Here is a 14,910-nt window from a genome sequence, read left to right on the forward strand (position 1 = left end):
ATATATATATATATGAAAATAACCATTCTTTTACTCTTTTTGTTTTTCATTAGAGAATTTATCAAAAACTGCAGTTCACCTTGCAATTTCCACCTTACATAGTTTTTACCTACAGATTTTTTTTCCCAACTTGGACACAAAGAATCAAGGTTTTGCTAAAGGTTTTCTCAAAGTCTAAATGTGCACAGTAACGTGTGCTGTACGGTAGGTTTTCTGTGGTCAGAAGTGACAGAAAAGAATAGGTGAATAAATCCAGCAGCACTGAATAATCAGAAGAAGGAAGAAAGAAAGAAATGATCAGAAGGGTTACCAAACAGAACCTCAGCTTTTAATGCTGGGGGGATATCATTTCTTATAATTGTAAATGGTGGAAAATGTGAAATCAATTTATCTGTAGATTTCAATTAAAATGTGTTTGAAAACCAACTTACACGATCTTGAATTAGTGTGAAAGATTAATTCTCCAGCTGAACCTGAGTCTGTACCACAATGTGTTTTTTTCCTTTACCAATGTTTGACTTCCACAGAAAGATGTCCACAATCTGTAACCAATTTAATTTAAACCCTCATCAAGAACGATTTGATCTTCCTAACTGAATTCATCTTATGTGCTGCTTCCCTGATTTTACTCTCTTATAATCTTGTCATTGCATCTGCTGCTCTACTTAACCAATGTGCATGACTTTTTCTTTTCTTTTTTGTTTTATGATATAGTAAAGCCAACTGAGTTTGCTTGTTAAGAGGAAATAGACAAGTGCAATAATCTAAATAAAACCACAGACATTGTTTCTCGTTTGTGTTATTCTATTCCGTTTTCACAGATGCAGCATATTCAGTTAATTACACTCACCTGTTCCTCTCTCCAGGTCTGATGTTCCAGTTCAGCTGAGGACACGTATCAGTTTTGCCTGATTTTATCCCTGATTATCTGTAAATTCCCAGAGCCAAATGTGGAATTCAATCTGGATAAACTCAGATGCAGGAAAGATAATTAAAGGATTTAATGACAAAATGAATAACAATTCTTTAGAAATGAATAATAGTTCTTTGGCGCTCTGGCCCCGGCAGAAGATTTCTGTGAACTCGGGTGAACATTCCCATCGCTGATTAGGGATGCTCTCCCCCCGAGGCCCGACACTGGTGGAGGTCAGAAAAGGATGACGTCCTGGAGAGCCGAATGATACTGGTGGAGAAGGGGTGGAGGTGGGTTGAGTACAGCTGGAGAGCGGCTGCCGGCATGGGTGTGGATCCTTATAAGCGGAGCTCGGTTGATGATTGAACACGCCGGGTCCAGATCCAGCGCTGAGGTTGGAGGCGGAGAGCATGACGCAGCGATTGGGTGGAGCAGGTGAGGCAGACGTTTTCCAGCTTGAATTTGCGCTTAAGCTCAATTTCCTGGACTATTAGTTTGGACTCCAAATCCTGAAGACTCTGAGTTATTTTGTGTTTCATCAACTTAAAGCAGAGGTGCAGTTACTCAAGTGCCAGAGTCCTGCATCTTTCCTTGGGTGAACACACCTGATTTAAATTAATGAGTTATTATGGAAACTAGACATAATCAATGACATAGTTAAGACCCATTAACAAAATATAAAAAAAACACTAGTTACCAAACAAAAGCATTGGTAAATTAATTCTCTCAGTTTGCTTCATTATTTATAAGACTTTTATGTGCAAATCATGTACGGTGCAACGTACCGTCTACGACAACTTGAGTTTGAGACTCAGACTTGAGTCACACTTAAGCTACAAAATGAAAAGACTTGGGGCTGCACAGTGGCGCAGTTGGTAGAGCTGTTGCCTTGCAGCAAGAAGGTTCTGGGTTCGATTCCCGGCCCTGGTCTTTCTGCATGGAGTTTGCATGTTCTCCCTGTGCATGGTGGGTTTTCTCTGGGTACTCCGGTTTCCTCCCACAGTCCAAAAACATGACTGTCAGGTTAATTGGTCTGTCTAAATTGTCCCTAGGTGAGTGTGTGTGTGCATGGTTGTGTGTTCTGTGTGTCTCTGTGTTGCCCTGCGACAGACTGGCGACCTGTCCAGGGTGACCTCGCCTCTCGCCCGGAACGTTAGCTGGAGATGGGCACCAGCAACCCTCCCGACCCCACTGAGGGACAAGGGTGTAAGAAAATGGATGGATGGATGGATGGATGAAAAGACTTCAGGTTTGACTGAGACTTGTGGTCTAAAGACTTTTGCATTGAACTTGGATTTCTGATCTGAGACTGGAGTGTTAGTTACACGTATAAGGAAAGTTGCTATGTTAGCAGCAGATCTCAGCTCTGACTGACAATGCTCATCTGTGCAAACTTTAATGTGATTGTCAACTTGTAATATTAATGGATTATAGTGTGGTAATGGCTTATATACAATATGTTCATGTCAGAGATGATAGATTATAGTAGCTGAATAAAGCTTTTTGAATGAGGTCACTGTATTATCCTCATATGGATGGCAAATGTATGTTTTGTAGAAAAAAATCCATGACATAATTTTACATTAATCACTTCAGCTGAGTGGCCTGGAGTTGAGTTATGCACCAATGACATAATGATGTACATTCCTGCTCTGACAAAGTACTTCATTTGGCTCAAAAGCAAATTTAAATGAGTTCTGGGAAAAAGAACATTTGCATAAAAACTCTCATGCATTTCAAAAGCTCTTTTTCTATGACAGATTGATCATACATCATGATCAATGAAATATATACATATATATTCCTAAATTGAGACTGAAATGAAGGAAATTTAATTCAGTCTAGATTTCCCCTAAGCCACATTTGGTGAATAATTTAAAATATCTACATACATTCCTATTGGATAATGTCCAAGTTGCAGAGGATCTGCATGTTTCTGTGGCCTCCAGCAAGCTTATGGCATAATACAAGAAGATTAAATCAATCTAATATCCATCCACTATTTTTCCCAGATCTTGCTGGTAGATAGAAAGAGATACAGTTCCACTGTAACTTGCTGAGGAACATTTACTCATATATTAGTGTGGTGGATCTATATACAGTATATATAACTCTATATGCACTTTTTTTAACTTCAGCTCTAAATTCAAACCTGTACACCACTTTCTTTTTAATTGTATTATATATTATCCAATTCCACAAATTAAGCTCTCAAAATTATTAATTGACCTGAGGATATGTGAACTTTTCACCAGCAATGTGTCTGGATATGATGAAATACATATAAAAATCTAAACTCTTTTTATTTCGTAACTATGATTTGTTGAGTTATTTTTCTGCTTACTAATTTAAATTAAATGATTATTTCCATTTATTCTGTATCTGCATAACAAAAACAAACCAAATCTGTAGGTTATGCAGATTCCTCCTTGGAGCCATTTCTGGTGCAGACTAGAGTAATTGTCTCAGCAGTGATTTCTGCCTTTAAGAGAAGAACTGCAGGGAGTGCAGCACATCTTTGTGATGGGAAAGTCACAACTGAGTCATTACTGAAGTCACAACATGAAGTCATGACTCATTCTCCAGGAAAAAAATAAATAAAATATGGCCTTTTGCTTTAATAGGATCTGCAGTGCTAATCTTTAAGTTTATGAAGAGATGGTTCTTTCCAGGTAAAATTGGCCACATATGCATTTCAAAAAACACAACTGAAGACAAACACTTTAGGCATACAAGCAGGTACCCAGTGAAGGCAAATGCATTTTTTGCATTATGAAACGAAGGTATTTTCGGCATAAGAGTACAAGATGTGTTTGAATTATTTTGAGAATGCATGAGGTTTTTCTCTCAGAGTTGTGAAATGGAGTGTAACATGTTTTCCTTTCATCCATTGCTGTTAAGCATCTCTGTTAAGAAGCTGTCCTTCATGTGCGTTATCTTTATGAGATTTCTGTGCTGACCTGCTGATTTAATCTTTCTGAGAGCCTTCCTGGTGTCACGGTGTGTTGCAGAAAAGTGGAAACTGAGAGAAAGATCTTGCCTTAGTCTCCTCAGGTGAATAAGCCCTTTAATGACATTTTGATCAGCGAGGTATGTCTGACTCCAACAGTGTTGTTGAACCCACAAAGACAGTCAACATCAGGCTTATCTGCACCGTCTTAGTCTTTAATTAGTCAAATTGTCAAATAGCAACAGAAAAAAGTCCGACACATTTCAGCTCCACGAAGTAGAAGCTTTTTATCTCCTTGAAATTACTTATTTTGTGCTGTCAAAATAAACATGGAAGATGTCGACAAAATTAATTATTAGTTTCTTTAGGACAGCTGTTTCTTTTTCATTTTATGTACATATTCAGAAGGAATAATGTGGGGGGAAAATAACTTGTTTAGTTAGAAAGAAATCCCAATTTCTGGAAAGACATTTTTGCATATTTGTTAAGTTTCTCCAGCAAAAAAACGAGCAAGAATCAAACTACAGATAGATTGGATGAGATTTGTAGATGAAATATGGAAAACATGAAAGTTTACAATGTTTGTTTTATAAAAAACATGATTAAAAAAAACAAATGACATAAATGTTCATTAGACAATACTACAGCATATTTACTTTTTTTTCTAAATAATGCCTATTAGGATATAGAAAAATACATTTATTATCAAATATTTTAGATTAAAATAAATTCTTTGGAAAAAATGTATACAGTGGATGCTGATAAAAGAATGAAGGTCAAGCTTTATCTTACTTTGTAAATAAAGTAACATAAAAGTTGTATTATTGATTGACAGTAATAGCAATAAGTGATTACACTTACTGTTTCCTTTCATTCCAGTACATGCTGCTTAAGGCTTTTCATTTTAAATTAATGTTAGAGGACTTGTTAGCAGTATATTTTTAATTATTTCCGGTTATGTCTGAGGGTTTAGTAATGTTTCTAATTTCTATAATAATGAAAATGATTATGTTATTCGTCATTATTAGTGATGAAAACATAACTGGAGATAAATTATAACATCCCTGCTCTCTATCAGTCAGACAGTAAATGGTAGAACTGTAAGAAACTGTAAGAAAGTGGTTTCTCTACTAATCTGACTAAGGAGGAAGATCAATAGAGTTTTTGATGGATTTTTACAAACAGAGCAACATGGAGTTCTGCTGATCTTTTTAACAGGATTTAAGGGGATTGTTCTCCTCAACAAATGACAGTAAAGCAGGGATTTAGTTCCTTAGATGACTTTGGAAAACCAGCCAAGATTCTGGGGAGATGCACCGATTTTTATCTTTCCAGGAAGAAAACTCTCAGACTTTGTTGGTTGAACACCACTCACCTCCAGGTCATCATCACATGAAAACCTTAAGCTCAAAGAATTATCTCTAACGAAGCAAAGGCTTTGAAGACTCAAGATGGATTTCACAGATCTCCTTGGTGGATGAAAACTCTTTGAAGTAGTGATAAAAATGAAAAACATTAAGACTTTCACCTGAACGTGTTTCCATTTAGAGCAACACTGTCTTCTCAATTCCTGTCAGCCTCAAATTGCAGGATGACCCCTTGAATCCCTCACATGTTCTCCGGCTTGACCGGATCTCCATCTTGTGATGTGTCTATTGCATCTAGAAATGGTCTTCAATCAAGATCTTTAGTTTACTGAATTTCATTAAAGTAGGCGAGCATGAGTTTATAATTTTAGACTGTTGACTTCCCACACAGCATGAGAGAAAAATGCAGATATACACACACTGACTGACATTCACCTGTAACCTCAAGATGCCATGGAAACTGCAGTTGCTCAAGAGGGCTGCCATTAAATGACCCAATAGAAAAAACATAATAGTCATTATTTGCCATTGGGATTTTTCTATCCTGTTTATATACAAATAAAAAAAAAAAATGAAGTCATTTTTAAAATAGCACCATCTGTTTGCATGTTGTCAGGTAGTTTAATTAAATTTGCTGCCTTTGTTTAAAGATGATTGTTGACCAAGTATATCCTGAACTTTGAAATGACAAATACTATCACTTTACACTTTAAATTTCAATATGTTATTATCAGGATTCGATGAAATAGGTTGACAAAATAAAGAAAGAACATGATAAAAGGTTTTCAAAAGTGTTTTTTTCCATATAAAATTCTGAAGATTGTTGCATTTGTTTCAAGTTTTTATACTTCGATACCTTAACATAAAATTCAGAAATCTTCCCTAATGAATCCCTAATCACTACTAATTTATGCCACCATGGTAACCACTGGAAAAGCATTTCACTATCTATTTTTACATTCTTTCTCAAAATACGGTATGTATGAAAATAGATTGTCTAAATGTTTGAAATGCTTTGATACTTTTTTTGTCATTTGTCACTTCACAATCACAAATCTAACAGATTTATTGGAATTTTATGTAATAAAGCAAAACATAATGAGTACATGGAAAAGCATACATGGTCTTTAAAATGGTTTACAAGTATAAGTTTGAAATTTACTCCCGATTTCCATCGCCATATATTTAACTGCTTGCATCAAGACCAAATGTACTAATGTTTAATTTGGTGAGAGTACTGCACAATTGTCTTCCAGTGAAAAATGGAACAAATGGATAGCAATTGATATCAAAAATTTAAAATATTTGAATGTGGAGAAAGTTCCAGTTGTTTCATTTAATGTGATTCTTTGAAATCAAGAAACTACCCCAGAATGTCTTTCATGCAATGAAGCAGCAGAAACTCTAGGGTGCAAACGGTGCCTGTTGTTTCTTATGGCATGTCTGTTAAACCCCCCAGAAACTTTGACTAAGAGGTGAAGCATGTAAGGAAATGACAAGAACAAAATTAAAGACCACAACTGTGTTTAAAAAAGGACAAGTTTGTATTATGAGTACAAGAAAACATTTTGCTTTAGTGTTACGCTTCCTTGAATAAAACACGCGGAAAGTCCTCCAGTACATTCCTTATCTTAACCTCCAAGATGAGCACAGACCCAGGGGAGTACATGTTGTGTCTAGAAGGAGCAAAGCATTGTTGGCCGATGAAGAAAAAAAAACAAATCTCATACATACACATGAATCACATTATAGGAGGTGTATGCACACACCTGAAATCCACTCAAAAGCATCTCAAGAGATGCACAAACCAGCAAACAAACAAACAAACAAAAAACTTGAAATGTAATCACATAACAAGAACAAGCACACAGTGCTATAACATCGTTCAAAAATCTGTTGAATCATTCATGAGCAGCTTCCGTAGGTCATGGTCCTCTTAACTTTTTGCAGTGAAACGTAAAACATTCAGATGAGCGTGGGGAGTGATGTACTCAGGAGTGCTAGCAGTCTTTATGATAATGCACTTGGACAGTTTAGGTCAAGGATTTAATTCAGCCTTGGAAACCCTGTTTTCTTTTTATCTTGGTGAGGACTTAACAGAGCTAGGAAGCTTTGACCTCAGAGAAAAAACTGTTTTGTTCCTGGAAAGGAAAACACATGTGATGTCTAAGCAAAGACAAAAAATGTTCTGGGCTTATCTTGGTTCTGAAGCCCATTTCTCCCAACCTACACGGTCAAATACCAAAGAACAACCTTTAAAAATCTAAAGTAAAGTTTTTCTGTCACTAGAAAACAACAGGGAGCATCATAAAATAATCAGAAACAAGTCCAATGTATGTGTATGAAAATCACTTTGGCAATGTAGTTCACCTCTACAACTCCCCAGCACAGTAAATATTAACATCAGCTGAGCATTTCTCCCACACACTACACCACAGCTGCTGGTTCTGCACAATACAAGATGAACACAGAGTGTGATTGGGCCAGCTCAGGCTCTGCAGTCCTGCAGATGAGAACATTACCCAGCATCAGAGAAACGTTAAGCTGGCTTCAAGCACCCTGCACACGAAGAGACCTCAGAGAAACTTGGGTTAAGTTTTGACTGAGCTGTAAATTCAGTGGCAGTGCCTCGCTCATTCTCCGGATCCCTGCAGTCCTTCCTGGGATCCGAGTTGCAGTCCCACTCTGGGTGTGCGAAGGCTGCTGCGTTCCTTTCAGGACTGCGCTGACGCCGTGAGAGCCAAGGCCGTCGGAGTTGTGACTGTGGGGTCGCTGTTTGTCACAAGCAGGACTCGCGGGAGCCGATGTTTGTGTGCAGAGGCTTCTCATTCTGCTCTTTGTGATTCCCGTTGTGAAGAACAGAATACCTGAGTGGAGGAAAGGGAAGGGAAGTGATGGGACAAAGAAAAATCACAAAAATTAGGTTAAAGAATGTGTAATTCACGACTTTTCAAGGCAAAAAAGTGAAATCCAAAAATAGCTACCTATCACAACTTTCAGAATATTTTATGGGAAATGTCTTCTATGTTCAGTGTAGTAAGAAATCCTTTAAATTATTTAAAAAAGCAGAGTACATGAAGAGAAACGCGAACGAGAGAAATGCCTACAGTGCTTCTCTGTGCTCTCATGAATAGAGTAGTCACTCCTGACACTCCCTTGTGCTTTTTATTTTATGCCTGTCAAAGTGTGTTACTGTAGCTTTGGCATATGGCTGAAAATACAATCTAAAATTCTCGCTTTGCAAAGATATGTTATGTCGAGACATAACTTCAGATCATCCTTTCAATTTGATGTCTACATGTGCTCTGTAAGCTCACTGATCCGCACTCGGACAGAGGTGGAATCTGAAAATTGTGACAGATTCAGATAACAACCTGTACATCTGAATCTCAAAAGATTAAAAAAATTTCTTTATTTCACTAACTGAACTGGATCACTTATCCATATCCAGGACATGAGCTGGCATTGTCACATTTTTGTGTGTTTAAACCAGAGTTTGGTTTTTAGTTTTAAGATACAAATAATTAAATATTTGCAATACTGGAACATGTATAAACTTCCTGTTTTGTTTTATTTTATTGAAACTTGCCCACATTGTCATATAATTACGTTCCAGAAACAACAGGGTGTAAATGATGCTTGGATATGTTATGAGATATTGCTTCGATGTCATTGTAACGCTGATGATTGTCAAGTCTACATTCCTTTGAGACAAATATTCTCACTCTGTTAAACTTTCAGTTTTTGAGCTTCTATGATGAAACGACAGGTCATATTATTCATCCCACATGGCCTTTGTGACACCCACCATGTTCATTTTTGCTCTTTGACTCCACATTTGAAGTCCACTGCCACTCAAATCTGTAGGAAAAAAAGCTTTCCCAGCTGCAACAAATTGGCCAAATCAAAATCATTTTGTCCAGTCATGATTTTGAAATGATCATTATTGCCTGCCTTGATTATTGTAATGCACTATATTTCTGGGTCAGACTGGCTGCCCTCTCTCGAATTCAGCTTGTCTGAAATGCAGCTGCCCATCATCCTTGAGCTGCCTGCTCTCCACTGGCTCCCTGTGTGCCACAACACTAATTTCTAAATATTTTTTTCATTCTTAAAATGTTTCAGTGGACTTTCTCCACTTTATTTTTCATATTTGCTTCACCCATACTCTCCTTCACAGACTCCAAGGTCAGCGGACCAGCTGCTCTTGACTGTTCCGAAGTGTGGAGGTGATCAGGTTTTGGCAGCTGCATCCTTGAAGTTGTGGAACAAGGCAGGCTCCTTCATTTGTGTCTTTTATTTTTTTTAAACTCATCTTTTTTACATGGAATTTGACACAGCATGAGGCATTGTTCTTTTCCGTGAGTTGTTGTATTGTCTAACATTATTTTTTGTCTGTTTTTACTTTAGTTTCCATTTTTTATTTATTTTCCAAGAATACATAACTTTGGTTAACCATTTGTTGTTTTGAATGTGCTTTATAAATAAATCGGATTGGATTCAGTCCCAAATCTGGAGTCAGTCATGATGTAAAAGAAGCAAAGTTATCTGCTAGTGTTGGTCGGCTATGTACCAGAAAACCTTAAAACATTACATGCTTCCCTCTGTGAAGCTTGTAAAACAGTTAAGTATCTGGCGTGTGACAAACTAATCGCTTAGGGAAAGAAATTTAATCTGTCAAAACATGCATTCAGCAGAAAACAAGCACACAGCAGAATTTTTTTTAGAACAAAACATGTCAAAGGAGCTTTAAGTGAAATATGACAAAAGAAAATTGGTATCTGAAACAGGCCTTACAGATCTGCTAGCCTCAAAACATTAGTTCACAGCACACAGGCATGCTTACATGTTATTCTACACATACAACATGAATGCTGGAACCTAGTTTTTCTTTCTGTGTGTGTGTGTGTGTGCGTGCGTGTGTGTGTGCGTGGGTGTGTGTGTGTGTGCGTGTGTGTGTGTGTGGGTCAGAAAGAGCTCATCTCAGGCTAAAACCATTACGAGCTGTTTAGACAAACACCCCGACCAAAGACACTTCCTGCTGTCAAACTGGCCGTGAAATACACCTTTCAGACAGCCACCAACATTTAGGGCTTTGCTGAAAGAAAAAGGCTGCAGATTCTCACCGAAGCAGAACACAAAATTGCTCCCACATTGCAGCGTTCAACCTTTAAACGGCTTCACTGTTGTGCTCTGAAAGTGAGCACACTGATGCTTCAAAAAAACCAAAGTCACAGTCAGTGCAACTGCCAGTAAATTTCTGAAAAGCTTCAGCCAAGCTTTTGACCAGATGCATGTGTTGTAGCTGCATTCACATCAATATGTTATGTAACTCCTGAAATATAAGGGATTAGGTTTTTAATTGAAAAACAATTGCATTGACAGCGTGCTAATCTGTAGTGCAATGTATTTAGCAACATTGCAACAAGCTCAAGTGATTCTATAAATGAAATGATGCAGTGATCTGTTCTGTTAGAACCAGCTGAATGGAAAAAATAACACATAACTGACCCAGTAAGTCCTGCAGAATCAAATTTAATCCTGTAGCTACCGCTATACAGCCATGTGACTTTTAGAGGTCTGAAATGAACTCAAGCAATTGAGTGTGAAAATAGTGGCAGTGGGTAGGTGTTGTTGTATTTCCATTTGATATTTTCCTTTAAAAAATTGGCAACATGAAATGTGAAAAAGATTTGCACTCTTATGAGGTCGGAAAGAGCAGGAGCTTCTTCAAGACACAGAGGACAATTTCAATTGCTAAGTCAAATATCTTTTAAACTTTGTTTCATTTGTACAGCTTTTTTTATAACAACTGAAAGTAACATAACTACTTGATTCTGCTATAAAATCAAGTAGTTATGTGCCTGGAAAATACATAATGCTGCTTCTTTAGAAGAAATTTGTCTTTGCATAACAGCCATAGGTGACACCATGAAATTGGTCTTCATCACAACAACCATTCTTAGGAGCACTGCAGCTTGTATGTCAAGCTCAGCAGATGTGTAATTCCACCAGATGTTTGCAGATTGCTGCTGTCGCTAGTCTGGAGGGGCAGTGTGGTGAAGATGCTCTGTGAGGTAGAAGCTCGGCTGGGCTTAAAGCACCCCCAAATACTTGCCATGGGAGTTTCAAGGATTCCTCAGATTTTAATGATTCAAAGCAACACTCAGAGTGTGTTTGATGAAGGAATGACATTATATAAAGCAAAAAAAAAGTCAATTTTACATAATACCCCCCTTTTAAATTCCTCAAACTTTTGTCACCACTTTGACCCTGCTTCTTCACCCAACATGACAAACATAAACTGTTTTCAATACAGATGAGGGGAATCTATGACTTGACAGAGCAGGGCTGTTTTGGTAGGAAAAGGGGGACCGACACACTATCATTCAGGACCTGGACCTCCAGGATACAGATTTGCCAAAAAACCAAAACTTAAACTTCAAACTTCAGCAAAAAAACAAAACAAAAAAAAGACAGTGGAAGCATAAGTGCTATCATATGTGTACATGAGCAATGCTGGGTACAAAATTTGGTTAGGACACTATGTACAAAGACTATGTGTTGTCATTTGGAGCATATATTTAATTTAATACTTGGATCAAATGAAACTCCAAAGCAGGACATGTGGCTCGATCCGTACAGTGTTTATCCGTGGTTTTATTTGTACACAGCTGAGCCAACAGGCCAACTGGCAGAGCAAGAGACAGGATGGAGATTTGTTTAATGAGGCCAGAGGAGAGACACAGTGAGACAGAAGGCCCAGATCACAAGCAGACTAAACAGTTCTACATATTTCAGGCAGCAATGTGGCAAACATTCATCTTGATGAAGTCTCGCTGATGAAGACTTTGAACGGTCTGCACAGCAGACTCTGACATCTGACGCTACATGTGGAGGAGGTGGGAAGTAGAGATCTATCTGTCTGTTACAGCAACATTACCTCCAGATGAGTGTTAAGTAATTTTAAAGAAAATTGATAAAAGGCGATTTTAAACCCAAACCATATAATCACATATTCTGAGCTCCTAGTGGCACCGATTTCATTAGAGGCTGCGTGATGCTCTTCATTGAAGCATTGGTTTTACATTATTCATTTATTACATTATTAATTCTTTAAGCTGTTGAGATGCAGTCTTGCATTTATTTTAATGCAAACAAATCACACTATAAAAAAAGTCTTTATTAATTGCTGGTCTTGTGTACACTGAGGGAACAAGACTTTCGTGAAAATAGTTTTATAATTTTATCATTATAAAACGGAACTTGTGATGTATTTTTAGATCATCTAACTATTTTCAAAGGATTGTGTGGTTTCTTAAATATTACATAATTCATGAATTAAGTAGTTGGACCAGTGTTGTGTTTATATGTGCAGACAGTTTGTTCAATTTTTTGATTGAAACTATGAAAATAACATCCTTGTTCTTTGAGATCATAGACCGTGCTTTAGCACAGAGATTTCCAAATAGCTTTCAGCTGAAATGTTGGTAAATAGTAGAAAACAGCAGAAGGATGATGCATTTTTCCTGCTCTGTCAGGTCTTAATCCAAAAGACAAAACTTTTCAATGCACCTTCTTTTAGATCTGACACTTACTGCTTTGTCCACAACCTTTCTGATATAATCATTATCTTAAGCACTCGGTATATAACATTTTATCCTGAACTGTATTGAAAGTGAGTCATAAATGCAATCAAGCCCAAAGGAAAACTTTGAAAGGTGTTCAGAGTCTGAAGAACAACTGACAAAAACAACCTGAACAGATTATAAAATTAGTTCTGACTGCTTGGAGCCAAAACAGAAATAAATTAGGTGTGATAGTATTTTAAAATAGGTATGCTATTTGTAGCAATGATTTTGTCATTAAGGAACATGGGTATACTTTTATAGAAATGTAGCAGAGCATGGCTACAGCTAATAAAGGCATGAAGACAGAGTCCTTAGCTACAGGAGAAAACAGCTGGACTTCATTTGTTATCCATCCATCCATCCATTTTCTTTCACCCTTGTCCCTCAGTGGGGTCGGGAGCTTCATTTGTTATAACATGTTTAAAAGAAATACAAGTGATTGTAAAAATCCACCATTTTTATTCAATTGTAAGCTATCTAAGATGTTCAATATTTTGAAAATTACAATGCTATTTCTCTGATACATGCAGACCCTTATTAATGAGGCGGATATGGATCAACCCTTCAGTCACTCTCCCATATTACAGCAAATGAGTGTGAGAGTCTACAAATGTAAGTCCCAAGGGTTACTACATTTACATTGCATAAAGGGCTGTTCTTACTGAATACTGATTAAAAACATGTTCATTCTTCTTAGTTTGTAGAGCCATGCAAGTAGGAGAAGGTTTTAATCATGATGGTGAGAGTTGTTCTTAAACAACTCTCACCATTGTTTACATGTAATGTTTACATGTAATTACAGTAACCTCAAATGTTAAAAAGTGCTATATTGCAAAACTATATTTTAATATAAAATGAAGAAAAACAAGAAAAATAAATGTTAGTCTTGATATCCTTTAACTAACATGTATTATTTGTCGCACACAGTCATAGCAATCTACATAAAATCAGTTGTTTTTGTAGCCTCATTCCTATAAATATCCATGAACACACAATGCCCTCCGGCCTGCAGCGTAAGCTCCTCTTTAATATATTGGATATATTTGATGAAAAGCTAAAACATTTTAGAGGTATTATTTTCTTCCGTGACATGCAAAATTAAAAGCAACAAAAGCAGGCAAGATACATTTACGACCTGCTCAACTTTGCATGACACTACCTAGTGATATAATAATCTGTCTCATGTCAGATTTACTGCAGTTCATGCATAAGCTTCATAGACATAGGCTTTTTGGTCCTCTCATTCATCTGCATTAACCTCAGGATTAACCTTCTGGAAATGAAACGCTGAAGCTCTTGTCCTTATGTTGTTTAGTCCGTTCATAAAGGAGATCTTAACAGAGTATGATTAAATGGTAAAAGTGCTCCTGGAGATGCTTAACCAAGGTTAATGCATGGGTTAATGCAGTGGGAACACACAATGGGATAACAATCTGACCAGATTAAACATAGCAGAGAATTTCCACATCTAGACATGCCTAAATACAGGATTCACTGTAAAACAAATATGTTAAAGAGGTAACAGGTACTATAATGGAAATAATTTTGGTGTTTGTCATTACTATGTTTTAATTTAATTTCAAATCCATAGAAAAGTCCATGACCTTTAGGGAAAAAAAACAGAAACCCAACACTTGTGGTTCAGCCAATGTCCTGTTATTTTACATTTAAATTTGACCCTCATATTTTACTTATTTCATAAGCTGTTTATGGTTTCAAACTCTAAATTTCAGCATCACAGAGCTGAGATTTTGTGCTACAATATCGACTCTATCCTGAGTGGATCAGAGAAGAATGGAGCCCAGCACAATCTGGATTCATTTTGTGTGTGTGGCGAACAGCTGAGGCTTCAATCCATGCAGACAAAGAAGATTTAAAGCCAGAAACACGAGGCAACAGAGCTGTCCACTAAACCTGCAGTTTGAAATGTAGTACCTAATCCCTAAGCAAACAACAAAAAATACTTCCAAGGATGGTTAAACCTGCAACACAAAACCCTTTTTAGCTGCATGCTTCCACTGGTACTTTGATAATTTATTGATTATATAT

At 37.0% G+C, this 14,910-nt stretch overlaps 1 protein-coding gene across 2 annotated transcripts in view; it reads right to left on the reverse strand.

The window, feature by feature from the left end:
* Window positions 1-6,751: 6,751 nt before the first annotated feature.
* The window catches only part of htr4 (5-hydroxytryptamine receptor 4), a 146,715-nt gene continuing 138,556 nt past the window's right edge, over window positions 6,752-14,910 (reverse strand). Inside the window, exon 7 of one of the 2 annotated variants that reach the window (XM_008420849.2) lies at window positions 6,752-8,097. In XM_008420849.2, the coding sequence (XP_008419071.1) occupies window positions 8,010-8,097 (88 nt within the window). In that variant the 3' untranslated portion in view covers window positions 6,752-8,009. The remainder of the gene's footprint in view (window positions 8,098-14,910) is intronic. The other variant, XM_008420850.2, reaches the window with a different exon arrangement.

The sequence above is a fragment of the Poecilia reticulata genome, linkage group LG10 (assembly GCF_000633615.1).
Source record: "Poecilia reticulata strain Guanapo linkage group LG10, Guppy_female_1.0+MT, whole genome shotgun sequence".
NCBI lineage: Eukaryota > Metazoa > Chordata > Actinopteri > Cyprinodontiformes > Poeciliidae > Poecilia > Poecilia reticulata.